The sequence below is a fragment of the Zosterops lateralis genome, assembly GCF_965231275.1.
Source record: "Zosterops lateralis genome assembly, chromosome: 30".
In the NCBI taxonomy this organism is placed as follows: Eukaryota; Metazoa; Chordata; class Aves; order Passeriformes; family Zosteropidae; genus Zosterops; species Zosterops lateralis.
The window spans coordinates 476,023-498,028 of record NC_139790.1 but is presented as its reverse complement, the minus strand read 5'-3'; the positions used below and the strand labels follow the sequence as shown (position 1 = coordinate 498,028).

The window sequence follows — 22,006 nt, the reverse complement described above, 5'->3', positions numbered from 1 at the left end:
CGGATTTGGGAGTTCGCGCAGGAAAGGAGAGCGGCGGGGAACGGGGCAACGGGGGGAACCCGCATCCATCCTCCGGGGGGTCTCCGGGGGGGCTCGAGGGGGGCTCGGGGGGGGCTCCGGGGGGACTCCAGGGGGGCTCGAGGGGGGATCTGGGGGTCTCCAGGGGGCTCGGGGGATCTCCAGGGGGCTCCGGGGGGGGATCCGGGGGAGGCTCTGGGGGGCTCCGGGGGGCTCCGGGGGAGGCTCTGGGGGGCTCCGGGGGTCTCCGGGGGTCTCCAGGGGGCCCCGGGGGTCTCCAGGGGGCTCCGGGGGGGCTCCGGGCTGGGCCCCTCCCGGCGGGCGGTGCCGGGGGCGGGCGCGGGGCGGGGGCGGGCACGGAGCGGAGCGGGGCCGAGCGGGGCCGGGCGGATCGGGGCGATGGGGCCGCGCTGAGCCCGCGGGGAGCGCGGCGGGGCCGATGGCGTTCAGCGCCTGGCAGATCCTCTCGCCGGTGCACTGGGCCCGCTGGACGTGGTCGGCCGTGCGGGGCGGGGGCGGCCCCGAGCGGGGGGACGGCGGGGCCGGGGACGAGGAGGAGGATGAGGATGATGGGGAGGACCGGGAGCCGCCGGCGGGGGGCTCGGCCCTCGGCTTCAGGCAAGTCCCCCGCGACCCTTCCCTTGGCCGCCCTCCCGCTCCCGCTCCCGCCCGGGGCTTGCGGGGCTTGTGGGATTTGCGGGGTGTGCGGGGCTTGTGGGGCTTGCGGGGTTTGCAGGTTTGGGGGTTTGGGGGTTTGCAGGCTTGCGGGTTTTGGGGCTCCCCGGCCTCTCCCCACCCTCCCCCCGCTGCCGCTCTCTGCCCGCCCGCCGGGGGGTCCCGCACCGCTCCGGGGGCTTTGGGGGGGGGGGGGCGGGTCTGGCCGCTGCTTTCTGGGCGCTGCAGGGGCTGGGGAGGGACCCCCGGGCGGGGCCGCCGCTCCCGCCGCCCGCGGGGGACGCTCCGTGTCCTTGGAGGCCGCGCCGGGCGCTCAGCTCGGGAAAGCACCCGGCAGGAACCCTCCCTGCCCTGGCAGGGCTGGGGATGCTCAGGGGCCGCTCAGGATGATGCTGTTCCACCTGCTCTCCCTTCTCCCTTCACTGGACAGGAGTGAGGGGCCGCCCCGGTGCCCCCGGCCGGCCCCGCTGGGGTCTGGCTGGACGTGCGGGCGCCCTGGAGGATTTCAGAGGTGGCCCTGACAGCGGTAATTCCTCACTCTCCCCCCCCCCCCCCCTCTCGGCAGCTCGGACTCCACTGATAATTTTGAGACCCCTGAGGCAGAAACACCGACCCGCTCGCCACTCGAGGAGTTCTGCGAGCCCCCCGGAGCGCCGGAGGCCGGGACAGGAGGTAAATAAAGAGTGTCACCGGTGTTCACCGCCTGCTCCCGCCGGCAGGAGGGCGGGGTGGGGCCGGGGAGTGGAAGCCTCTGACTCTGAGCAATGCCCGGAACCCTTTCGGTGGTTAAAGCCGGGACAGTTCAAATGCCAGGGCAGGGCTGGGCGCCCCACAAAGGGCTGGGATGGGCTGTTTGAGAGGAATCTGGTTGATGGAGAGGAATTAATTACTTTAGCAGTTTAACGTTCCTCTGACACTTCTCTGCAGCCCCGGGGCTGCCCTGAGTGCCCCTGCCTGGTGGGGCCGTTCTCAGGTGTCACCCACCCCCGGCTCTGGCACAGGAGGGGCAAAGGGCCAGGTTTGTGTCCCCCAGGCTGGTCAGTGCTCAGGGATTCACTGCACAGGCCATTTTCCCTTGGAGGTGGGTCCCAGGTGTCCTCCCTGTGCAGCTGCTGTTGGAGATGCAAAAACTCGATGCTGCTAAACCTCATTTTTTGGGGGAATTGCAGGGGATCCGCTCTAACTGTGCGGGGTTTCCTGTGCTGGTGGACCCTGGGCTGTTTTGCAGGTTTGTCCATAAGTCCCACACTGCTGCTGCTGCTCCCCTGAGTGTGGCTCCCCATCAGCCCGTGGCCTTCAGCTCCCCCCTGTCTCTGTACCCTCCTCTTCGGGGGGTTGTGCTGGTGCCCACGGCTGATCTTGGTGTTTATATCTGGTTTTGTGCTGCTGGGAGGAAGTTTTGAAGCTCTGGCACTGCTGCAACAACCCACTGGAAGTTATCAGGGCAGGGCAGGGAGGAGACTCCCCTTCCATCTCCCCTCAGCAGGGCTGGGCACTGTCAGGGTGGTGTTTGTGAGCCCCAGGGAGCTCTGCAGCCTCTCCAAGGCCCGGGACAGGCTGTGGTGGGTCAGGGAGTCCTGGACAGGCCTTCCCGAGCATCCCCTGCCCTGTCTTTGCCCCTCACTGCTGCAGCCCCTGGACAGGGATGTGCAGTGTTGTGTTTTCCCTGGATGCTCACGGCAGCAGCTGGGAACTCTTTGCAGGGCTGGTTTCAGAGAACACAGACTCGATCCAGGCCGTGGGTCCTTCTGTGCAGGAGCCCAGGCAGTGCTGGCTGTGTCAGCAGCAGGAGGCTGTGGCTCTCCATCTCCTGTGGTTCTGTTCTGCTCTTGGGGTGGTCTGGGTGCTCGTCCATCCCTGTGCTCGTCCATCCCTGTGGGAAACTCGGGTTTGTTTGCTCTGATGGAGGGGGTGCTCAGTTCATGCTTCCAGTAATCACAGCTCTTGGAATAATCCTTTTAAGAGGGATGACAGCGAGATCTTTACTTTGGGGATAATGCCTGGTAAGAGGGGTGGGGGGAGAGGTAAAGGCTTTCCTGGCAGGTAGGAGGATGATTTCTGGCACAGCTCAGGGGATTGCATTGCTGCAGGCTCCAGGGTGTTCCCGTGGGTCCCTGTGCCCCTTGTCCTGGGATGAGCAGCGAGGGAGTAGCTGCTCCTGCACACAAAGCTCCCAGTGTTCTGGATACGAGGGCAGGATCTCCAGCAAAAGCTGTTTGTCTGTGCTGCCTGGCAGGGAGTGGGATGTTGGGGCTGGCAGAGCCAAACTGCGCTGCCACCACTTTTGGCTCCAGCCCTTCCCTGCCCCCCTGTGTCTCTGCCTGTGTCTTTTCAGTTTGGAAGGGAATGGTGGAGGGAAAGGATTGCCCAGGGTGGGTTTGGGGTGAGCAGAGGCACCCTGGGCTGTTACACCAGTGAAATCCCTGTGTTAAGGCCCCATTTTGCCCGTGCCCCAGGGAGCAGCAGTGGGATGGAGGCAGCCCCGTGTAGTAGGAGAGCTGCAGGCCCTGGGGAGTGGCTGAGGACCAGGCTGGGCTCTGTGGGGGCAGAGCAGGGCCCGAGGGCAGGCAGAACCCCTGGCCTTGAGGGACAGCCAGGAGCAGGCAATGTCTGCTGCAGTCTCATCCTGCCTCGGGGATTAACAGAGTGAGGAATGGCAGGAGCTGTGACCCCAGTGCTGGCTGTGACCCCAGGGCTGGCTGTGACCCCAGTGCTGGCTGTGACCCCAGGGCTGGCTGTGACCCCAGGGCTGGCAGCTCCACGCACAGCCAAGAACTGACCTGTGTGTGTTAAGCCCTGTCCTTGGGGACAAAAATCCAGCCCTGGAGGGGGCTGTGATGAGGGTTTATACCCACTCAGGATCACTCAGTCTCTCTTTCTGCCTTGGATGGTGGGACTAATCCTGTCCCATTCTCGCTCCAATCCTCTGCCAGTCGATATTTTGCACAAGGAAATGAGCAGAAACAACAAATGCTGTGGCTGCCGTGGTGGCCCTGCTGCAGCACACGTGTTTTCCGGTGCGTTACAGCATCGCTCCGGGTTGTGCTCATTCTTAACAGAATAGATTTAAAAATAGATCAACGGCTGCTAAACACGAGCGGGAAGCCAAAAGAGGAAAACAGGCGATTGAGGCGGGTGCAGGGGGCAGATATCCTGTGCTGGGGCAGGGCGGTGGGTGACTCACACACAGGGGGGCCAGGCAGGGATCGCTGCTGCTTCCCCTGGTGTTGCCTGTGGGATGATGGAAAAGGCGCTGGGCCTTCGCCTCGCAGCCCTGCCAAGTGTTCCTGACTCGTCTGAGGGATGGAAAGCTGTTTGAGTCGGTGTTTGTGTTTAATTCCAGCCCGAGGAAGGCGAGTGAAGCAATTACAATGCAGAGGCACAAAGCGTCTGTTACTGCGGTGCCAGACTGCCCTGCCTGCTTTTCTTTAGAAAGTTAAAAAAAAAAAAAAAAAAAAAAAAAAAAAAAAAAAAAAAAAAAAAACAAACCTGTGTTTTCGCTTTGTAGCATCCCCTGCAGGTGCTCACCTGGACGTGGAGCAGGTTCACAGCCCGCACACAGCCAGGACAAGCGGGTATTGCTGGGATGGAGCATCCCCAATGCTTTGGGGTGTGTTTGGGACAGACCTGGAGTCACCGCAGTGCCTGCAGCTCCTGCCAGTCCCTTCCCGTGCTGGGACTGGAGTGTCCCCGCCACAGGGCACGGCGCCAGAGGTGCAGTGGCACTCCCAGGGTCACCTTTCCGGGCTGCTGCAGCATCTGCTGGGGCTCCTGCTCCCAGGGCTGTGCCCGGTGCCTGCTGTCCTGCCTTTCCCTGGGGTCCCATGGAGTGTTCAGCTCAGTTTTGGCTCCAAAGGAGGATCTGGGCGGTGACAGGGCTGGGGGACACTGCAGGGGACAGGGTTGGGGGACACTGCAGGAGACAGGGCTGGGGGACACTGCAGGGGACAAGGCTGGGGGACACTGCAGGAGACAGGGCTGGGGGACACTGCAGGAGGGGAGGCCAGGCCGGTTTCCCCGGCAGGACCCCTGAGCAGAGGGAGGATGTGTGGAGCCAAGGCAGCTGCTCACACCGTGACTGCCCAGGGCTGGGGGAGCCGGGGGTGATGGAGAGCTCAGAGCAGGAGCGGGGAGAGCTGCAGGCAGCTCAGTGCTGGCCTTGGGGCTGGGGAGGGCTCCTGGGGGAGAGCCAGGGCTGCACTGAGGAATCGCCGGGGCTGGGCAGCTGAGGGGGCTGGGACAGAGGGTTTGGTCCTGCCGTGCACCCCAAGGCCCTTCAGGCCACTGTTTTCTGCATCCTGTGCATTGTTCCTGCAGGAACACGCTCCTGTCGCGCTGTGATGGAGGCAGGAGAAATGTGGAGGGGGAGGAAGTAGGGGAAACCCCCCCCTGAGCGTGCAGGAGGGACATTTGTGCTGCAAAAGGTTTCCAAAACCACAGGCAAGACCTGGGCTGCCTTTTGCCTGTGCCTCCCAGTACATCCCAGTTCCTTGGCTCTAAGACTGGCTGGGCGGGTGGGCTCTGCTCTTGGGGGCAGAAATTGAGGGAATCACAGAACTGGAGAACCTGGGTGGGTGGGTGGGTGGTTCTTCTGATTTTTGTGGGAAAATGAATCTGAGCCACGGCCACATGTGCCACTGCCCCGTTCCTCCCCGCCCTGCAGACACCACAGCACGGAGAGGTGGTTTGTGTGCTGACTGCTCGTTATTCCAGCAGTAATTACTCATTGCTTGGGTTAGAAACCAGGATGGGCCCATGTCTGTGAGAACGGCGGCTGCCAAGCCTTCTGCTGGCAACGCAAAATGCACTTAAATAGTCCTTTTGCCCTGACTTTGAAGTCTGTTCTTCTATTCAGGGCTGTCTCAGGAAGGCTTCAAACAGCTGAGCAGCACAGCAAGTGTAATAAAGTTTTCTTTGGGGTCTGTTAAGGAGGTTTTCCTGGTTCCTAATGATGGGAAGGCCTGCCAGGCGCTGCCTCAGACTGTTTCCTGGCTGCACTCCAAGTACTCATCCACTGGATTTGTGTTTACTGATGCATTTTCTGGGGCATCAAGGCAACCTCTACTTGGAGGGAGGTTTTTTTTTTGCAGTCAGAGGAAGCATTTTTGCAGTCTCAGAGAGGACACAGACCCTCATGATTCATTTCCACGGCTTTTAGCATCCTGGGGATCAATTATGCCGACCACGAGCCATCAACTGAGTCAGGATTGTTGGCTCCACGTCCTGGATCAGTCCTGGGCCAGATATTTGCCTGATTCACTTTTCCTTTGCCAGCCTGTGACTCGCTCTGTTACCAGCACACATGGGCTGGTTGGAAATGGCTGGTGATGGGAAAAACCTCTCCTGGATGCTCAGGGATGGGGGTCTGTGGGGGCAGGGGCTTGGTGTCCCCCTGCCAAATTGGGGGGATGCTGGAGGTGACTCCCCTCTGCAGCTGCCACCTCTGTCCCAGGGCAGGGCTGGGGCACGAGCTCTTCATCACCCAGGCTGCTCTTCCCAGGTTTTCTGACCACTTTGGTCCTTGAGAGAGCACTGGTTCTGTTCTGCCCTTGGAGGCCCTGGCTGGGCTGTGTCTCCCCAGAAAGGTTCCTGTGAAAGCTGCAGATACCACAGGCTCCCCGAGGGCTGCTGGCCATCCCAGCATTCTGTTTTGCCTCCTCCCAGAGTCTGTGCAATTGTCCCTGGCTGAAGTGCAGGAGAAATTCCATGTTTTCCTCTTGTGCCTTGGCTCACCTGTGCCACAGGCCTGGCTCTGGGTGCCCCAGTAGAGAAAGGATCTTCCCCATCCCTTGATTTCAAAGAAAAGATTAAAGAGTAAAAGGATTGAGGGGAAAGGATTGGAGATTAAGCCATGGATCAGGATTTGTCAGAGGAGATGCTGACAGCAGTGTGGAGAGCCCGGTGTGGCTGCAGCAGGATTTCTGCAGGTGGAGTGTCACCTCCTGCCTGGTGCAGTCCAGACCTGCAGCCCCAGCACTGGGTGACCCCCAGGTCCCTCCTGCAGCCTGTTCCTGCTCCTTCCCATTCCCCCTCTCCCTGTTCACACTTTGTGCTGTTGTCTCCTGCACCCCTGAACTCTTCTCAGCAATTTTAAACTCTCTGCCCAAGTGAGCAGAGACTCCCTGTCGTCTGGCAGGAGGGAAGCTGAGCTGTGAGTCGGGGGATCCCCCATAAAACCCGACCCTGGAGCAGCTGTGAGGAGGGAACAGAAAGTGCTCAGGAAGGGAGTGCACTGCAGCTCAGGGTTTAACCATCTCCTTTTATCTTTTCAGAGCCAGGTGGCCATGGTGACCTGCTGGTAGGGGAAGCCCACGGGGACAGCTCGCCCGGGAAACACCCCGAAGATGAGGCTCAAGCAGAGATTGGAGCTCCTAAAGCCAGTCTGGATGCTAAAGGGGAAACTGACCCCCACAACTCGCCCCTGATGCAGCCCTTGGCCGGGCTGGGCTGCAAGGCTGAGCCTGGCCCCACTGCTGTGCCCCCTGCCCAGCCAGCCCATGTGGGCACAGCCCCCTGCCCGCTGCTCATGTCAGGAGGGGACACAGCAGACACCGGCACGGGGCTGGTGGAGCCAAGGGGTGATGCCCCGGCCCAGGAGCAGCTCGGGAGAGGGAGAACACCTTCACTGGGGAGGAAAACAGATGAAGCCACAGAGGAGACCCAAGCATCCTACCAGCCTGACCCTGAGCAGCGTGACAGGAGTGTGAGCCCCTCTGTGGCAGAGGCCTGCCAGCTGCAGAGCTCTCCCCCAGCAGCCCCACAACACCTTCCCCATCCTGCTGAGCCAGGGGGGGACCCGGCTCTGGAGGGCCCAGGGCAGGTCCCAAAACCTGGGGCTGATTTTACAGAGGTTAAAGAGAGTGTGGAGGCCAAGCCAGCTTCCCCCAGGAGGGGCAGCAGGATCCCAGCCAGCAAGCTGACACCCAAGAGACACAGAGAGTCCCCCAAGAAACCAGCTGAGGATTTGGAGAGGGGTCCCACAGAGCTGCCCCCACCTCGGGGCTCCTCCCAGCTGGGTCCCACGTGCTGGGACAGCCCCAGCCTCAACTCCCTCAATGGCACCTCGGCGCTGCAGAGTTCTCCAGTTCTCCCCAAGGGCTCTTATCAGTTTGACCCCAATAACTTTGACTCCATGGATCCATTCAAGCCCACCAAGACACTGGCCAGCACCGACGCCGACTCCTGCTCCACGGCAGACAACAGCCTCAATGAAATCCTGGAGTCTCAGACACTGGAGATGCAGGAGGATGCCCTGAGAGGCAGAGACTCCCCCAAGAAGGCCAAATCACGGCTGATAACGTGAGTGCCAGTGTGTGCAGGGCTGGGGCTGCAGCCCCTCTGTGTCCCCACGGGCAGAGCTGTGCTGCTGCTGGTGATGGAGGTGATGGTGATGATGATACTGGTGATGGTGATGGAGGTGATGGAGGTAATGATGGTGATGATGGTGATGATGGTGATGGTGATAACGGTGATGGAGGTTTTGATGATGGTGATGGTGGTGATGGTGGTGGAAGTGCTCCTGCCCTGGTGCCTCCTGAGCGAGCCCCAAATCCTGTGCTGCCCCTCAGGTTCTGCTGCTGCCTCCGTTTTGTCTGCCTGTTGTCCCAGCAGAGGGGCAGCCCCCTGTGCCTGTCAGTGCCACGGATGGCAGGAGAGGGACAGGAGTTCTGGATCTTGAGTCCCAATCAAAGCAGAGCAGAGCAGGGCAGGCTGGATTGGGACCCACTTGCAGGATCACCTCTCTGGAATCCCCTCGGGGGTCCAGGTGTAGGTGTGGTGTCAGAGGAAGCCCGTGGTGGAGGCTGGAGCTGCTGTGTTTGCTGGACTTGTGCAGGGACATGCAGGAGCTGCTGGATGCAGGTGTGATTGGTCAAATGTAGCTGAGACATTCCGTGAGCTGCCACTGAATTTCTGGTTTGTGTCAGAGAAAGAGAACAGGTTGGACAGGTGGACTCTCACTCTGCTGCCGGATTCTCCAGTGAGAAAATTAGATAGTGGGTTTTTACAGAGAAAGAGAAAACCTCACAGGCAAAAATCAGACTGTGTTGGATGTTTTTGTGCAGGAAATACTTTACAGAGAGTAGATACAAATTCTTAAAGAGTTGGTGCTCCCATGTGTGGCTGTGGGTGAGCAGAGGAATGGGGAGGGGAAGCAGAGGGGAATTCTCTGCTCACTCTCTGTCACCCTGGAGCAGCACAGGCAGCAGGAGGTTGCCCTGGCAGTGAGGTTTGTGTTTGGATCTCACCCCGCTGCTGTGGATAGAAAATGCAGGATGAGGATGTGCTGTGTGTGCCTTCCCAAAGACAGAGCCAGACACTTCCCCGTGCTTCTCCAGAGCAGAGTTAACACCCAGGTCTTTTCACACACTCTTCTTCTCTCCATCTGTCTGTCTCTCTCTCTCTCCCTGTCCGTGCTTTTGGTGCATCAGGACCACTGAGCAAGTGAAATTTCTCTGTTTTCTGTTGTAAGTACTCTCTCCTGTATTCCTTTTCTTTTCCTTTGCTGTTTTTGTCCTCTCTCTGGGTGTGTTGCTGCCCCACTGGTCTCCATGGCATGCTGGCTCCTTCTGCCCTTTGACTTGTGCTCTCTGCCGTCTGGTTTGTGTCCCAGCCCTTGGGGGGGTCCCCAGGGTGGCCTGGCCTGGCCTGGGTGAGTGTCTGGGAGTGAGGGAGAGGAGGAGAGGAGAGCTGAGCTGGGCTGAGCTGAGCTGGGCTGAGCTGAGCTGAGCTGGGCTGAGCTGAGCTGAGCTGAGCTGAGCTGAGCTGGGCTGGGCTGAGCTGAGCTGGGCTGGGCTGAGCTGAGCTGGGCTGGGCTGAGCTGAGCTGAGCTGAGCTGAGCTGAGCTGGGCTGAGCTGGGCTGGGCTGAGCTGAGCTGAGCTGAGCTGAGCTGAGCTGGGCTGGGCTGAGCTGGGCTGAGCTGGGCTGAGCTGAGCTGGGTTGGGCTGGGCTGGGCTGGGCTGGGCTGAGCTGAGCTGAGCTGGGCTGGGCTGAGCTGAGCTGAGCTGGGCTGGGCTGAGCTGAGCTGAGCTGGGCTGAGCTGAGCCGAGCTGAGCTGGGCTGGGCTGAGCTGGGCTGAGCTGGGCTGGGCTGAGCTGGGCTGAGCTGGGCTGAGCTGAGCCGAGCTGGGCTGGGCTGAGCTGAGCTGGGCTGGGCTGAGCTGGGCTGAGCTGAGCTGGGCTGAGCTGGGCTAAACTGAGCTGAGCTGCACTGGAGGCACAGCCTGTGCTTGTCCTCGCAGCATGTCACCCTGCAGCATCTCCTGATGGGGACAAGTGCTCAAAACCTTCAGCTGATGGAGGGGCAGCAGGTTTATGTGCAATCCAGAGCTGTTATTTTGATGCTGGGGGGGAGCTCAAACCAGCTGCCAGGTGATGGGATAACCCTGGCACAGGAGAGGGAGCAGAAAAGAGGAGGGTGAGGATGTGACAAGTCTGACTGGCTCGTGGCAGGGAATGAGGGAGAAAACGAGTCCAGAGCGATTTTTCCACGTGAGCGAGGCGTGCATGGCAGAGAAACCTCCGTGTGCCTCGTCCTTGCTGTGCTCTGCTGTGCTCGGGGGGAGGCTGGGCACTGCCACGGGCTGGGGGCAATGCCATAAACCTGGGGACAGCTCGCTGCAGGCCTGCTCCAGCCTTTGCCTGTGTCCCCGTGGTGGGGAGTGCCGTGCCTGGAGGCTGGATCCCTCCCCAGGTCCCTGCAGGGGCTGTCACACGAGCTGTTCCTGCTCAGCAGGTGTTTCCTGGAGGGTCAGACATGCTGTGAGCCTGGGAGATCCCTGAGTGTGGAGTGTGAGGGGGTGAGATGCTGGAGAAAAGCTCGTGCTGCCCCACCCACGTTCCCCCTGGGACTGTGCCTTCATTGCTGTGCTGTGCCCGGTGTGTGGGGACCCTGCAGTCCTGAGTGGATGGAGGGCTGTCTTCAGGAATCTGGGATCAAGTTCCAGGCTCAGGCTCCTCACTGGAGGGCAAAGGAACCACCTGCAAGACCTGCTTGGGCTGCACTCCCCACCCGAGGGGCTCCCCTCCTGGGGACAGCGTTAGTGCCGTGGAGCCTTTGTTGGAGGCACAGCACCTTCCCCCAGCCACGAGGGTCTGACTCACCTGGGAGACCTGGATGCTGTGGAGAAGTCCCAGACAAACCTCCAGCTGCAGGGACAGGGCACGAGACAGCCTGGACGTGGTTCTTCCTGCAGAAAGTGGACGTGCACTGGAGCCTGGGGTGCCTGTGCTGGACACGCAGAGCGAGGGCACAGCGAGGGAAATCCTCCTTTGCCTCTCTCACCATCAGCCTCTTGGGCTCCTCGCTCTGCTCCTTACCTTCCTGAGGAATAAACACCTCACAGACAAACCCAGATGTGTACTGGTGTCTTTTGTTTGCCTTTTGTTCCTTCTGTTTCCTTCCAGAACTTGCTCTGCCTCGGTGTTCACTGGTGAGTGGGGTGCTGGCACGTGGTGGGTGCAACGCTGGTGCTGGTGCTGGGCCTGCCTCCCCCTGCTTGGGCTGTCTCTTGTCCCCCACGTCCCCCTCGCTGCCCCTGGACCCCCCTCAGCTGCTCTTCTCTCTCCTGCAGGAGCGGCTGCAAGGTGAAGCAGCACGAGGCCCAGCCCCTGGTCCTGGACACCAGCACTCAGGTAGGGGGAATCTCACCCCAGAGCTGTGGGCTGGGCACAGGGATGGTGGAATGGTGGTGGGGAGAGCTGGGCTGGCTGAGCTTCAGCCAGAATCTTCCCTCTGGGCAGGGAGGGAGGGGGGCTGCTGGGGAGCAGCTCACCAGTGGATTTTAAGCCTTCCATGCTTTCCATGCAGCATCCAGCAGCTCACCTGGTGGCCTGGTCCCTGCAGATTTTGTTTAACTTCATGCTTTGATCCTGCAGGATGAGGGAGTGCTGATCTCAGAAATCCCAGACATCACAAATCGGGATGGACGTGCCACTGATGAGGAGAAGTTGGCCTCCACCACCTCCCTGCAGAAACCACCCGGGCTGGAGAAGAAGGCTGAGCCAGAGGATGACCTGGAGTACTTTGAGTGCTCCAACATCCCCACATCAGCAGCAAAGCACAGGCCAGAGGCAGGTGAGGAACATCCCAGCTGCCCTCAGCCCTGGGAATGTGCTGTGGCTGCACCCAGGGAGCCTCTGCAGCCTCCAGCAGGGAACTGGTGCTGTTGGGGCAGCTCAGCCTCATCAGAGTTTATTGACCCTGACAGGGCTAAAGGCTGCTGCAGGTTTTAATGGAACCTCCCGTTGCTTTCCTGCACTATTTGCAGGATGGAAAACGATGGTCCAGGCTGTGTTTATTTGGGTGCAGAGCACTCTCCCCACAGTGACCCCACTGCTCACTGCTGAGCCTGGAGCTGAGCACAACAATTGTCCAGCTCTCAGAGCATCCTGCCCTGACTCCTGGGCTGCAGAGCCCCTGCTCAGAGCCTGTGCCTGGAGCAGAGCTGGCAGGGCTTGCTGTCCTGGCACAGGGGCTGTGGCTGATGGAGATCTCAGCAATGCTCACAGAGACACCAATTATTGCTCCTGGTGGAATTGTGCTGTCAGTTCCCCACGTAATTAGCCTCTCTGACCAAGCCATTACAAAACAATTAAAAGCCAGGCAACATGGCATTTCATCAATAGCCAAGTCCTAGGTGCAAAGCAGGAGAGATCACCACGGGGGGTTTGCAGCCCTCCCCTCTGCAGGGGCTCATTAATCATTTCTCCCGTGGCTGTGCTGGGCTGCCAGCTCCATGGAGAATGGTCCTTTGTCCTCGAGGAGGAAAATCTGACAGTCAGGGGAGAGGCTGGGAGGGTTCATTTATTGCTGCTGCTCTCAGAGGGCCGGGCAGGTGCTGGGGCTTGGTGCTCTCTGCAGAGTTGGGGTGGGAGCTGAGGGTGAGGCTGCTGGCACTGGGATAAATGGAGGGAAACATGGGTAGTCTGCAGTCACCAGTGTTACATCAGGTCCTTCCTCTAAATACACTGTTCTCTGCCTGGTGAGCACATGGATCATGTCTGCAGTTGTGTCAGTGTGGCCCATAAATCACCCCTCATGCCACGGGAGGCAGAGTGTCCCACAGGTCAGGAGGTCCCTCCTGCAGGGCAGGGGGTCCTGGGGGGCAGAGTGTCCCACAGGTCAGGGGGTCCTGGGGGCAGAGTGTCCCACAGGTCAGGGTGTCCCACTGCAGGGCAGGGGTTCCTGGGGGGCAAAGAGTGTCCCTCCTGCAGGGCAGGGTGTCCCACAGGTCAGGGTGTCCCTCCTGCAGGGCAGGGGGTCCTGGGGGGCGGAGTGTCCCACAGGTCAGGGTGTCCCTCCTGCAGGGCAGGGGGTCCTGGGGACAGAGTGTCCCACAGGTCAGGGGGTCCCACACCTTGCAGATCCAGGGAAATGGTTTTTTATCTCCTCTCTGCTGCTAAGAACAGCAGGGCCCATGTGGCAGGTCCTTTGGGGGTGCTGAGATTGGCTGATGCCTGTGCTCTTTGGAATATCCTGAGCAGCTGGTCTGTCCCAGCGTCCTGCCAAAGAGCAGAACGTCCTGAGCATCTTCCTCCCCCTCAGCTGCTGCGGCCTCAGGGTGGCAGCCCTGGGGACACGGGCACGGCTGAACTGCCACCAGAGGGGAGTGTTGGTTCCACTCCAGGGAGGCTGGCAGGGTGCAGCTGTGGCACCTGGGGACAGGGTTTAATGGTGACCTGAGCACCGCTGGGGACTCGGTGGTCTTAGAGAGCTTTTCCCACTAAAATTATTCCATGCAAGAGCTGGGGGCAAAGGCTCAGGGGATGGAGGGGCTCAGAGGTGCCCTCCCATGTCTCAGAAAATCTGCGGATTTGTGCCCAGGGTGCTGCTTCCAAATCAATTAAAGGTTGTGTTTCGTTGTCTTTAGGTTTTGAAAAGGAGATCTGCAAGCAGACAGAAAAGGGAGGGCCTGGCATCTTCCCTGTGAGTGCCTCTCGCTTCTTCCTTTCTGAAACGAGTTTCTTTGGGAGGTAAAATTCTTGACAAGCCCACGCAGGGACTTGATAAAAATAGCCGAGATTTCCCAGCAGGCCTGGAGGAGCCTGGCAGAGACTGATCCCTCCTGGGTGGGCGCTGGGCTGGGGGAGGGAGGGAGGGAGGAGGGGGAGATGCTGGGGACAGGCAGAGCAGGGCAGAGCCACTGGAGAAGTGGCTGAAGGACAGGGAGAGGGCAGAGCAGACCACGGGGAGGGGATGAGCTGCTGGGCACGGGTTGTGGCTCACGTGGAGTGCCCAGGGCTGGCTCTGGTGGCCCTTTGGTGCCTTCTCAGGGGTGCTCAGTCCTGCTCTCAGGAAGGGACAGCAGGGATGGGGGGCACTGACCCTGGCACCCCAGAGCAGCCCCACTGTGCTGGGACACCCCTGACACGCCCCGAGGAGCCCCAGGACCCCTCTGCTGTGGGGGGCACCCTGTGCCAGCTCAGCAGCCCCTCAAGCTGCTTGAGTTGACGAGCAGATGACAGTGAGATTAGCAGCATCAGCAAAACCAACTTCTCTGAGACAGATTTAACTGGGCTGAGCCCCACAAGGATGTGAGACAAACCTTTTGTTCAGTGCCCAGGAGAGCCTGGGCAGGCTCTGGTCCTGTGGGCAGGCTGGTGTCACCCCAAAGGGACCTGCTGGTGTCACCCCAGAGGTGTCTCCAGGTGTCACCCCAAAGAGACCTGCCAGTGTCACCCCAAAGGCACCTGCAGGTGTCACCCCAAAGGTACCTGTTAAGGTGCTCAGGTGGGCACCAGAGTTGGGGTGCCCAGCCCCAAACCTGCCCCGGGGGTGGCTCCCACCTCTGGCCAGGGCTGCAGCAGAGCTGTGGGGGCTGTGAAGGGCTTGGGAGCCTGAACTGAGCAGCAGCTGAGGAGGCCCCGGGGAGGAGGGGAGGGCAGAAGTGCTCCAGTGCTCTCGTTTCCAGCCCGTGAGGAGCAGGCTGCCTCCTTCCTCCCAGCACTTCTCTATTTATGGCCTGGCAGCCGTTCTCAAGGAGATGCTGCCTGGCTGTCGCTGGTCTGGGGGATGAAAGGAGGAACAGGCTGTGTCAGCACCAGGCTGAGCCTTCCCCCAGTTGGTCTCTGTGGCTGCGGCACAGGCAGAGCACGGGAGATGGGCTTTGGGAGAGGGAGGCAGTGAACAGTGGGGGTACAACCACCCCAGTCCTTGCAGAGGCACCAAAATAGCAGCAGGAGGGTACCAGGATCTCTGTGTGAGAATCTCCTATTGCAGAGCTCTCCTGGACACCCTCAGGGCTGAGTGGGGCTGTCCCCTGTGCTCTGCAGAGTGGTGACATCTGCTTCCCCCACACCTTCCTTGGGCGTTTGGGTGATCAGCAAGGCCCAGGAAATGTCCCTGCAGCTGCCAGCAGCAATTTGAGTCTGTCAGCTGCAGTGGTGTCCCCACCAGACTGGGAGGGGACAACCAGACCTTCAGAGACCACCCCTGCCTGTGGCTCACAGGCACCAGAGACCCTCCAGGATGGGGATATTGTTAAACCAGCCATGGGATAAGTTGGATGTGAGCACGTCTGTGCTTGGAGCTGGGTCTTCTCTCTCTGAAATGGGCCCTCAGTGGGGTCTCCCTTTTGGGATGTTGCCTCCTGGGGCAGCTCCTGGATGTCCAATTGCTGGCTCCTGGCAAGGGAAGGCACTAAAACCTCACACAAGCCCTGCCAGGTGCCAGGTGCAGGCTCTGGGCTCTGTGTGTGCAGCAAGGGAAATTCAGCACAGGAGCAGACGGTGATAAAACAGGGGAGAGCACTCCAAAGAGGGGAGGTGGGTGAAAACAAACCTCCCCAACCTCGCAGCTGGGTCATTCCCGCAGGACAATCCCGGGCTGTGCTCCATGGAAAAGTGCCCCAGTGTGAGCAGCAGTGACAGTCCCCTGGCCGGGATCTGCCTCAGCGAGTCCGAGAAGGCGGCCGTGCTCACGCTCATCAGAGAGGAGGTAACAGCCTGGGGTGTCCCTGTGCCCCGGGGCTGCCCCTCCCTGTGCTCTGCTGTGCCTGGGGGGGTGGGACAGGCAGGGGAGACCCCTCAGGGCACATCCCAAGGGTCCCGTGTCTGCTGCCACCCAGATAATCACCAAGGAGATCGAGGCCAACGAGTGGAAGAAGAAATACGAGGAGAGCCGGCAGGAGGTGCTGGAGATGAGGTAGGAGCTGTCTGTCTGTCTGTCCCTGCAGGGCTCCGTGCCCCGGGCAGGGGGAGGATGTGAGGGGTCACTGACACGGGTCAGCCTCACTGGGTGAGGTGGGCACAGATTTCTCTTGGTGCTGCTGCTGTGTCAGGTCTGCTCGTTCTTTGCTGCAGAAATAAAACCCCGTGAGCTGTGCCAGCCCCAGGGGCAGGGTGGGGTTTGGCCTGAAGCAGCCCCAACATCTGGGGTGTAGCCCCAACACCTGGGATGTAGCCCCAATATCTGGGGTGCAGCCCCAACATCTCTGGTGTAACCCAAATATCTGTGGTATAGCCCCAACATCTGGGATGCAGCCCCAACATCTGGGGTATAACGCCAACATCTGTGGTGTAACTCCAACATCTGGAGTGTAGCCCCAACATCTGGGGTGTAACCCCAACATCTGTGCTGCAGCCCCAACATCTGGGCCTTGTCCCTGTGCTCCTGTGGGGCTGCAGTGGTGACAGGGCAAGGGCCAACAGGGCCTCCTGTGGGGCAGATTGTTGCCAGCACAGCTGGAGGTGCATTCCCCAAAATCAGTGCCCTCTCACCTCTTTTTTTTTTTTTTTTCCTTCTAGGAAAATCGTGGCTGAGTACGAAAAGACCATTGCCCAGATGATAGGTAAGGTGCTGTCCCCTGGCCAGGTGTGTGGGGCAGGGAGCTGCCACAGCCCAGTCACTGTGTCCCTGTTGTTTGTTCTCCGTCCCAGAGGATGAGCAGAGGACAAACATGACCTCTCAGAAGAACCTGCAGCAGCTCACCATGGAAAAGGACCAGGCTCTGGCAGACCTGAACTCGGTGGAAAGGTCCCTGTCAGATCTGTTCAGGAGATACGAAAACCTGAAGGGCGTCTTGGAAGGATTTAAGAAGGTTCTTATCTTGGTTTGCCCTTTCTCCCTGCAGCTCTGGTCCCTGGCACGGGGCTCCTGTGCAGTCACATTCCACGTTTCTGAGCTGGATATGGGGCTTCAGCATAAAGCAGAAATTGGCTTTTATTAAACCCCTTTTTCTTACACTCAGACCGGTATCTCTCATCCTGCCAGAGCAATGTCTTCGTGCCCAGTCCCAATGCAGGTGGATGTACTTTCTTTTCCAGAATGAAGAAGCTCTGAAGAAATGTGCTCAAGATTATCTAACCCGTGTCAAACAAGAGGAACAGCGGTACCAGGCCCTCAAAGTCCACGCAGAAGAAAAATTAGACAAGTAAGGTCATGCATGAGATTGCTGGGTGCTTCAAGACCTTGTAGGGAAGTGGCTTCATTTGCTTTCCAGAGGCTGGAAGGCAGGAGCTGAATGATGTGAAAAGCTGCATTTTACAACCTCAGGCTCCAGCGTCTCTAAGCGAGGCAGAGCAAACCCCTGAGTGCATTCTCTGATCTCTGCCTATTTATTTTTTAATGGGGAATCTGAGGTTCACGGTGTATTTATGGTCACTTACCGAGTTCCCATCTTTCAGAGTGCTCATGTCTGTGGTACATGATGGGGCTGCACAGCCCTGGGGCTCAGCTGATGAGCAGGAGCTCCCCAGCACACGTAACCCTGAGTGAAGTGAGTGCTGAGCTGGTTCAGCTCGGCCCTGAAAGAGCAGAGTTCCCTAGAGGGGCTCGGAGGAGCTGCATTAACCCAATTCCACCCAATTCCCACCTGGGCAAACCCCCTCTGCTGTACCCGGGCGAGCAGAGCCAGGCTCTGCACTTGCTGCATGGCCCGTGGCCGTGCCTGGTGCTCCGGCCTGGCCTGGCCCTGGCCTGAGCTGGCCACTGGCCCCTCTGTCCTGCCCCAGGGCCAACGAGGAGATCGCCCAGGTGCGCACCAAGGCCAAGGCGGAGAGCGCGGCGCTGCACGCGGGGCTGCGCAAGGAGCAGATGAAGGTGGAGTCCCTGGAGAGGACCCTGCAGCAGAAGGTAACTCACCTGCCCCAGGATAACCCTATTCCTAACCCTGACCCTCTCCACCAGCAGTTCCTGCTGCTGCCCTGAGCATCCTCTTGATGCCAGATGCGTCCTCCAGATTTTTGGTCCAGAAGGTGTTTTGTGGGATTGGTTTTTGGGGTATTTTTGTTTTGTTTTGTTTTCTTGGTTTTTTTTTTTTTGTGTTTTATGGGGTTGGTGTGGATTTTTTGGGCAGGATGGGCATTTCTGGCTTACCTGTGCCTGTTTGCAGAGCTGTGGGCTGGGGCTGGGTTGGTGCAGATCTCAGCAGCCCCGAGGTCAGACTGGGATGAGGAGGGGTGAGCACAGGGCTCCACACGGTGCCTGGACTCACAGAGCAGCTCCCCAGGGGCAGCTGTAGGAGCTGCCTGCCCTTTCCCACTCGTGCTTGATGGCAGATGGGTTACCCAGGTGTCACCCCCCACCTGTGCCACCACAGGGCTCCCTCCCCAAGATCTGCTTTTCTTCCAGAACCAGGAGATTGAGGAGCTGACCAAGATCTGCGACGAGCTGATAGCCAAACTGGGAAAGTCAGACTGAGCCCCAGCACCCCTCGCCCAGCACTCTGCACTTGGCTGCTTTTCTCGTGACGTTGAGCACCTTGCCTTAGCCCCGGAGTCCCTGCAGAAAAGCTCAGTGTCCAGCTGCCCTGCCTGGCTGCTGGGCCTGTGGCTCCTGAGCAGAGCCGCTCCCCTCACTGTCCCTGTCTGCTTCCCACAGCCCCAGGCTGGGATCCTGCAGCCAGGCTGTGCCCTGGTCAGCCTGGGCCTGGGTGTCCCTCCCTCACTGTCCCTCTGCACCAGTGCCACCTCTCAGGTGGGAGGTGACAGACACCCTGGGCTCTGTCCCCCTTGCTTGGGTTGTGTCCTCACCACAATCTCTGTCACTTTGTGTCCTCCCAGGTCCAGCCACGGGGTGGGTCCAGCCCTGGGGTGTGGGTGGTGACAGGGATGGACCTGCTGGCTCTTGCACTGGGGAGGGTCCTGGCACTGGGGTGGCTGCTCTCTGGTTTGGGGGTGAAGCACAGCACAGCATCTCCCTGTCCCTGGCTGTGCCAGCCTCACAGGAAGGGAGCTGACATCTCTGCATTCGTGCACTTTATGGGCATTTATGGGCACGTGGGCTCTCTGCTCACTCCTTCCAGTCAGGGCTGACACAAAGCACGACTCGTTCCCCCAGAGCACTGAAACAATCCCAGAACCTGCAGGAACTTCAGTCCTCTCAGGGGAGGGTCCAGGTGAGGGCAGGCAGGAGGTTTCTGCACCAAGAGGTGTTTGACAAGCAGGGGAGGTGTTGGAGAGCTGGGACTGCCTGTCCATGCTCCCTGTGGCCACCCTGCCTGTGGCCCTGGCCCTGCAGTGCCCGGGGGACCTGGAGCTGGGCACGAGCAGAGCCAGGGCTGGTGACTCCCTGTGCCACGGTGAGATCAGGGCCCCATTTCAGAGGCTGCAGGAGGAAGGAAGTGAGCCCTGAGCTGCCTCGTGGGTACTGCAGCAGCTGCAGGGGTGGGGGATTCTCTGCCTTGAGTGGATAGGTGTGAAATAAGGGAAATACTTGCAGCTTGGACTGTTTCCTGCCCAGCCCGTTGAACACTTTCACAAACCTTTTTGCTGCTACCTTTTTGTAACAGAATTGAGCTCTTTTTCCTTCTATTTTCTAATTCCCTGTGTTGAGGGTGCAGAGCAAACACCTGTTTAAGCCAGAGCCATACATTGATTATATTTTATTAGTTCTATAATATATAAAGAGTTTATTCTACACTTAAGGAAAGGTGCCAGCAGCCTGCCCCAGCACAGCCTGTTCTCCCCCAGTTATCCCAGTGACTGACTGGTCACAGTGGCTGACACCCCTCAAAGCAGTGCACCTGTTGCTTGTGCTGGATATTCACCCTTTGCACAGTTGACAGAAAAGAAAAACCCTTTTTCCCCCTCTCTTTTTAACCCCTTTGACCTCCCCACGTGTCCCCCTGTTGGGCTGGTGAAAAAGCTTCAGTCAAATGATCAACAAGGAGTTTCTGTTCCCCTTTGGGAGCCTGTGCAGGTAAAAGCAAACCCCTGAGACCCAGAGATTTTTTTGGCCAGTTGGTTTTTTCCTCTTGAGGAAGCTGAGTGCAGCATTGCATAACCTCTCAGAGGTGGTGACAGGCTGGTTTCTGGTTTGGGGCACCAGGGCACTGTCCTGCCCACGGTGCCCATGTGGGGCTGGTGAGCCCAGGTGAGGGGGGCAGGTCCCAGGTGTGGGGGGCAGGTCCCAGGTGAGGGAGGCAGGTCCCAGGTGGGGGGGCAGGCCCCAGGTGAGGGGGGCAGGCCCCAGGTGGGGGCTGTGGCAGCCCTCAGCCTTCTCCTGTGCCCAGGGCCCTGATGCTCTCGTGCTGTCCTGGCTCAAGGTGAGACACTCTGAGATCAGTCTCTCCTCGGGGCGCTGCTCTGGCCCTCGGAGCTGACAGAGAATTGCAGAAGTTTTAGATTTCACCACTTCCCCAGACCCCTGAGCTGCACACAGCAGTCACTGCTGCAACTTTCCCCCTGTGGGCTGTCTGCAAAAGCACTGTGCTAACCCACAGTCCTCCATCCCTGGTGTCCCTGCTGTCCCCAGTGTCACCCTGTCCTGCCTCCCCTCAGCCAGTGCCACCGTGTTCCTGTGCCTGTCTGCTCTGCATGCACCCCAGCCTGGGCAAAGAAGATTCCTACGGAATGATTTATTAACTATAATATGGTTATAGTTACATATATATATATAAATACACATAGAGTGGGTAGAGATGTATAAAATAAAAGGTGTGTTTGCCAACGGGCAGGATGGCTGCACTCCCCTGTGCTGCACTCTGAGGTGAAGGTGTCCCTGTGGCTGGTGCAGGGAAGGGCAGGTCCCTGTGCCTGGTGTCACAGCTGGGTGTGTTTGTCCCCTGGTCCTTGCAGTAGACTTTAAATGCCCTTTGTGGCAGCAGTGGGCCCTGCCCCTGGCTGCTGTGTTTGCTGTTTGCAGTGTGTGTTTGCCAGCAGATCTGTCTGTAACCAAGTGCCAACCAGTAACCCCAACTACTGATCTCTTCCCCCTGTGCCTCCAGTGTGGCCTCCCCCAGGCAGGAACTTCCTCTGCATTGTCTCCTACCCCTCAGCTTCCAGCCACGTGTGTAACTGCCATCGCCATCCCTTTTATATGTATGATAATTTCCCTTTTCTATGTCAGGTAAATATTTGTAAGAGTTATACTCACACAAATGAGATTATTATAATGATTACTAATATATTTTTTTTTCCATGTTTCATTGCCTGAGTAAAAACTGTGTTTATCACTCTTGAAAGTTTTCCTGGTGTTTGTGAGGTTGGTGAAGAGTTTTTGGAGGGGTTGGCTTTACCTTCCAGAGTGGGTCGTGTTCTGCCTTGTCTTTATTAATGGGATTTACATGGCAGTTGGTTTCAATAAGTACAGTTATCATCTGCTCCTGAAATCTGCATTTCTGAGCTCTGAAATTCAGACCTGGGATGACTTTTCTGGCCCCGTGACTCCCACCACTCCCACCACACTGTGATGGTTCTAAGCCTCAGACAGCAGGAAGAGCTGAGGCAGCAGCAGGAGAGAATCAGGCAGGAGAATCCTTGGCCTAATCCCTGAGAACCCTCTGTGGCCTTGGGTAAATCCTTCTGGGAGGATGGAGCCACTTCTGGGGGGTGCTGGTTCCACTGGGCTCCCAGCCCTGCAGGGGTTTTCAGTTGTTTTCCTGCACTTCTCTTTTGGTGGGTTGGAAAATCTGGAGGGGTTTTTCCCAGCTTGGCTGCTCCTTGTGACAAAAAAAAGGGTTTTTCTCTGGATGGAGCAGGTGGGCTTGATGAAGATCTTTGAAAGCCACCACAAGATTCTGTGCCCAGAGATGGTTCCCAGAGCAGGGTGGGGAGGAGACCCCAGCCCATCCATCATCCCCCATGCACTGCTCAGCCCCACTGCCACAGCCCAGCCCACGCCCTTGGGGAGCTGTGTCCTGTCCCCCAGCTCAGATGGCATTATCCCCCCCCGGGCACTCACCCAAGCAGATTATCTGTAAGACCTTAAGACAAAACTGCAGCTGCATCCCCTGGAGTGCTCACTGCTGAGGATGCCTGCCCTGAGGACCCTGCTGGCCCTGGCCATCCTCACGTCCCTGGCTGGAGACAGTAAGTGTCCCTTGGCTGCAGGTGGGGGAATGGCTGTAGCCGCTCCTGTGCTTGCTGCTACCCC

General features: G+C 59.1%; 1 protein-coding gene across 1 annotated transcript; it reads left to right on the top strand.

The window, feature by feature from the left end:
- Positions 1-457: 457 nt before the first annotated feature.
- On the top strand, positions 458-19,998 carry TACC1 (transforming acidic coiled-coil containing protein 1; the record flags this gene model as incomplete). Its single annotated transcript, XM_083880442.1, has 13 exons — positions 458-636; positions 1,259-1,365; positions 6,966-7,992; positions 11,265-11,325; positions 11,569-11,767; positions 13,563-13,618; positions 15,506-15,628; positions 15,759-15,835; positions 16,438-16,481; positions 16,570-16,730; positions 16,957-17,063; positions 17,644-17,764; positions 18,263-19,998. The coding sequence occupies 13 exons, from the start codon at positions 458-460 to the stop codon at positions 18,329-18,331; spliced, it is 2,331 nt and encodes a 776-aa protein (XP_083736568.1). The 3' UTR covers positions 18,332-19,998.
- Positions 19,999-22,006: the final 2,008 nt, after the last annotated feature.